This window comes from Nematolebias whitei, chromosome 7 (assembly GCF_014905685.2).
Source record: "Nematolebias whitei isolate Nwh7 chromosome 7, NemWhi1, whole genome shotgun sequence".
NCBI classification, from domain to species: Eukaryota; Metazoa; Chordata; class Actinopteri; order Cyprinodontiformes; family Rivulidae; genus Nematolebias; species Nematolebias whitei.
Window position 1 is genome coordinate 49558033 of NC_056504.1, and position 5605 is coordinate 49563637.

General features: G+C 41.5%; 1 protein-coding gene across 1 annotated transcript in view; it reads left to right on the forward strand.

The window, feature by feature from the left end:
- Positions 1–4242, forward strand: part of fam83c (family with sequence similarity 83 member C) — a 16511-nt gene extending 12269 nt beyond the window's left edge. Inside the window, exons 4-5 of the mRNA XM_037679725.1 lie at positions 2933–3166; positions 3369–4242. Coding sequence (XP_037535653.1) covers positions 2933–3166; positions 3369–4164 — 1030 coding nt within the window. The 3' untranslated portion in view covers positions 4165–4242. The remainder of the gene's footprint in view (positions 1–2932; positions 3167–3368) is intronic.
- The last annotated feature ends 1363 nt before the right edge of the window (positions 4243–5605 follow it).

Sequence of the window (5605 nt, forward strand, 5' to 3'; positions counted from 1 at the left end):
AGTTCCTCTGTCCTCGAGGTCGTCATGGCGTTCAGTTCATCTGTCCTGGAGATTGTCATGGCGTTCAGTTCCTTTGTCATACATGTCGTCATGGCATTCAGTTCCTCTGTCATACATGTCGTTCTAGCATTCAGTTCCTCGGTCATTACATAGCTGCCCACTGCTCCACCTGGTTGTATCTCAGGTGTGATGGGTTAAATGCAGAGAACTAATGTCACCATTGTATGGGAACATACAACGATGACCTTCTCAGACTTCCCTTCCCCCCCTGCACTGTTGGTTGTGAAGGCCTCGAGGCAGATTTCTTTGACCCTAGCAACAGATGATGCTCGAAATAGGATTGGATAAAAGCTCTTTATAAACATATGCTGCTGGAAGCTGCACAACCAGGAGGAAAGTTCTGAAATTAAGAGAACAGACATTTCAGAATAACATTAATAAAAAGAAAAAATATACTAAAATGTACGTTAGTTATTCTGATTGTGTTAGTCCAGCAGAGAAGGCTTTGCTTGCTCTGACGGTCCTCCACTGAGTTGAAGCTCTCTGCAGCTGCAGGAGGATCATTTGCAGCTGATCCAGGTTTCTTTTACATGATGATGACCTGTAGTTGAGGACAACCATCTGACCTCAGGAGGAACCATGTTCTTATCATAAATCTCTTACAGAAACTGACCCGACTCTTATCTGCAATTAAAAAAAAAAAAAAAGTCCTTACTGCATGAACGCTGAACCCTCATTCAAACGGTTTCCTTACTGGAAATTATTTTTTGTATGTTTTATGGCGTCTAACTGCTTCAGCGGACTTTGTTTTATCTGTTCATGTTGCAAACGTTCAGCTCGTTCAGAAGATGGGCCTGTGACCTTTGGTTTTTGTAACATTTATACTTTTAAAAATATTTTAACTTTATTTACAAAAAAAAAATAACCCTAACAAAACACATTCAGGTCTCAGTTCATAAAAAGCATTTTTCCTTTTTACATCGGCGTTATTGTGCTTATAGTACTAATGCTAATTATATTAATCCTAATACTCGCGGGTAATTTTTCTACTGCTAATGCAAATATTACTCATGCTAGTCTTGATGATCCCATTACGACTGCTGCTAATTCTGCTGCTAACATAACTGCAAGTGTAATCTTACTATTGCTAATTAGCTAATTCTCATACTAATCCTAAATACTACAACAAATTCTGCTTCTACTAGTACTGGTGCTAATGCTAATTATACTGCTACTACTAATAATAATTTTGTGTATAAAGCTCTTTAAATCAACCACAGCTGCAACAAAGTGCTGTACATGTAAAATCATTAAATCAACATTTAAAACGCATTAAAAGAATAAAAACACTTAAAGCCGTTAATGCTAAGACTGTTACTTCTAATATTAGTTCTAATACTAATATCACTTCTATTAGTAATAAAAGTATATAGTAAATAAAGTTGTATTCAGCTAGCTGTTTGGTACTTAGGTTTTAGCTAGTCATTTGCTACATTCAGCTTTTGGTTTCTTTTTTCACTTTCAGAAAGCATTTTCTACTTTTAGCATTTTTGCTAGCATTTTGCTACTTTGAGCTTTTTCTGTAGCGTTTCACTACTTTTAGCTAACAATTTACCACTGCTAGTTTTTAGCCAAGTTTGCTTCTTTAGGCTAAATATTCTTCTACTTTTAGCTAGCATTTTGCTAGATTTAGCTTTCAGCTCATTTCAGCTTCAGCTAGTTTTAGCAGTCGTTCAGAAGTCAGTTTCCACTGCAGCTTGTCTTGTTAGATGCTGGTTTATAATTAAGAACAGATGTTGTTTCATTTAAGTTGTATTTAGTAAAGTAAAGTGGGAGTTTTAGTCCTCTGGATAATACAAAAGGTTAGTTTGTTAGCAAACTTGTTCATGTTGGTAATAGTTTATCTGCTTCAGTGCCTCTTTCCTGCGGGGTTCCACAGGGCTCAATTCTTAGAACCCTTCTGTTTTCACTGTCTCTGTTCCCTTTGGGGTCTATCCTGAGGAAACATGGCCTTTCTTTTCACTGTTATGCTGATGATTGTCAGATTTACCTGCCTTTAAAACCCAGTAGTTCTTGCTCCATTCACCCCTTTTAAAAATATATTCATGACATTAAGGCATGGATGGCTTCAATTTTTTAAAGTTTTAACAATCAGAAAACTAAAGTTATTGTGTTTAGCCATAACTCAGGGGTGTCAACCCCACTTACAAAAGGGGGCCAAAATTAAAACCTTTTTCAAACTAAGGGCCGGTTTCAGAATCTGCATTAACTCAAGTTAGATACCAAACATCTTCTTGGTTGCAGGTTCCTCAACAAGAGTTTGATTGGTCTCATTTGATGTTCTCTGTTGCACTTTTGACATCATAATCAAAGGTTACTGAAAAAAATTAAATTGATAAAAGCATTTTACATTTAAAATAACATCTTGGGGGCCATACAAGATGTCAACGAAGACCACATTTGGCTCCCGGGCCTTGAGTTTGACACACATGCCCTAACTACTGCAGCTTCCATTCCTGTAAACCTTGAGTCTCTTGAGCCATATATTCACTAAGCTTAAGTCAGTGTTGACCAGATCTGACCTTGAAAAACTGGTCTATGACTTCATTACAGCCTGACTAAACTACAGTAATATGCTTTATGTTGGGGTCAGTCAGGTCTCCCTTTCACGTCTCCAGATCATCCAAAATGCTGCAGCTCGGTTACTAACAGGAACTCGTAGGTTTGAGTATATTTCACCAGTTTTATCCTCCCTTCACTGGTCCCTCTACGTATCAGAATAGACTTTAAAATTCGCCTGTTGACCTTTTAAGTGCCTAAATGGGGTGCCAAGATGGGGTAGAGGTAGGGCAGCCGACCTGAGGCCAGACAGATTTCCTTCCCCTCACCTGATGGAAGCAGAGAATAACACCCGCTCTCCTCTGTTTTCCAGTTTCACCTGGCTTTCGGCTCAGGTGCACAGCAACATGGTGATGCACTTCTCAGGTCGTATCGCCGACAGCTTTGATCGGGAGTTTCGCTGTCTATACGCCGACTCGCAGATCATCGACTGTTTCGACAACCAGGAGGACGAGGGGATGCCTTACTACCCCCCATACCCAGCCATGATGGTCCCTGGACTAAACATGGGGATTGGGGCCCTGGGGATGGATCTACTCTCTGACAGGTAAGAAGGTTTCCAACCCAACTGTTGGTGCAGGAATCCAGACTAGTGACCCTGTTTGGGTCAGTGAGGATCCAGAATAAATTCAAACTTGGTTTTAGAAATCAGTTGTGTTGTAGAATCATTCCAGCCTGGAGAAGCATGCACATGTTGGACAGTTTAGGGTTGAAAGTCTTCAGTTTTTGATCTGTTCCTCCGTCTGCAGGCAACGGGACCGGGCGTTCTCTGAAAACTCCAGCAGCCATTCCAGTAACAGCGTCTCCAGCATCAAGGCTGCTCCCGGGATGAAGTCCAACAACATCTACAACGTCACTCAGAGTCACGAGAAGGAGCCCGCCGGCTCGTCTCATCAGAGCCCAGAGAGGAGAGTTGTAGGGGCCGTACGAGTGTCGGGACAAACCCCGGCAGTACGAGGTTCTTCGAATGGAGGAACCAGCCACAACCCAATCCCTGATCGCCCACCGCCGTCCTACGGTCAGCCGACAGGCCTCGACTGGAGCAAGCCCAACCAGGTGGACATCAAGCGGGGGAATATTGGCAGCACGTCTAATAAGTTTCAGGAGATGGGGCTTTACGACCACAAACCAGGCATGTTCCAGAGCACCCAGAACTCAAACCTGAACCCTAAGATCCAGAAAACCTCCCCCGTCAATGACACCAAGCTTAACCCAAAGCTGAGAACGCCCTCGAACAACTCTGCCCAGTTCCTCAACAAACTCACAGACCTGTTCCATTCGCCGTCTCCCAAAGACAAAGAAACGTACAACTACCGGAGATCCCCGTCCCCTCTCAGCTCCTCCCCATGGGGAGGACCGGACCTCTGTCAGCCCGAACCAGAGAGCCGTCAGTGCCCGCCGCCTCCGACGTCTCCGCCGGGCTTCATAAGCCGACAGGACCAGAAGAGAATGACGCTGGGACACAGCAAACTGGACCTGGTGAACCAGTACAACAAGAAGCCGAAGCAGGTTTACAGCCGCTTCGAGCTCAAGAGCACAAACTAAGCTGACAGAACTACGGTCCAGGGGACCGCGTTACCTTCAGGTTCCGTTTTACAACTCGGAGACGGGACTCTTTGGACAACCAGGACTCCCTGGAACCACCAGGACCTTCTGAACCACCAGGTGGTTTTTGTGTGGAGTAGAATCAGTTAAGGCGGGACCTCCGAGCTCTTCCACGGTTCTGATGGGAGCCGTTCTGATCCGAGGTTCTGAGTTCTACACTTGAAACTTTTCTGCCTTTCAGACGATCCACGACTTCTGTGGTGGTGTTCCTTTTCTTCACGTTCCTCGTTTACACGGATTACTTTAACTAAACTCAAAATTAACCAACAACCGGGGAAATAAAACCAAACGCTAAAAACAAAAACTGTCAGTTTTTGTTTTTAGCACTAAATGATTTTATCCCAAATCGTTTTAGTTTAAATTAAATCTTGACTTTTGTGTGAATAAATCCTAACTCCATAAACTGCAGTTTTTAGACACAAACAAGGTAAATGTTTAAATATTTTGTATTTCAAATGAAATTTATACAAAGTTTGTTATATCCTAAACCTTGAATATTAAACAAATAAGGGCTAAATATTTTATTTTCTCTTTTATTCAGTTCAAATTGAATAAAATGTAAATATTTGTTCTAACAGTGGATTAAAAAAAAATTATCTGAGGCTCCTAAAGTCATTAAATGGAGTCTCGGAGCCCAAAACTCTTAATTTGAAAAGAATGCAGATATTTTAATTGCCACAAAAATCTCAAAACCGAAATGACCCTCCTGCTGCCCTTGGGTCAAAGTGACCCACGATTTTAATGGATGCTTTGGTCAAAAACAAACTTTGAAAATGTTTAAATAGTTGATCTTTATGAAGCCAGCTGACATCACGTTATATTAAAGTTTGGGCGAATCTTCACGCAGTGAATTAAACGTTTGAACGTGGCTGCTGCAGACATTTTATTCAATTCAACAAACTTTATTTGTCCCTGCAGGACACGATCAGACAACTACTGATGGAAATACTGAATAAATGATCAGCGGGTGGATCTTAATCTAACCTTTACGCTAACTAAGGTGCTTTAACTTGGTGGAACCGGTTGTTTTGTCTCTGACATATAAAATAAATCGACACAAGGTGTAAATTTATTTGACCAAACATCTAAACGTCCAGTTTAAATGTGAATTATTTCAGTTTTCACTGAAAAACGATGACCAGAGTCTGTTAGAAAGTTCACTAAATGTTCTGAAAATTTATTTATTTATTTTTTTTGGAAGGGTTTCGTTTTTCTCCGACACGTTTACGTCGTTTCCTCTCAGTTAGAAGCTTCTCTGCAGGTTTACACTTTAATGGAAACGGACTCAGGACGAAGGGAGACGGGCGTAGAGTAAAAAACACGACTCCAGAGTTGTTCTGGTTTGAACGGCACCGTTTTAGAAAACTTCTTTATTTTGACA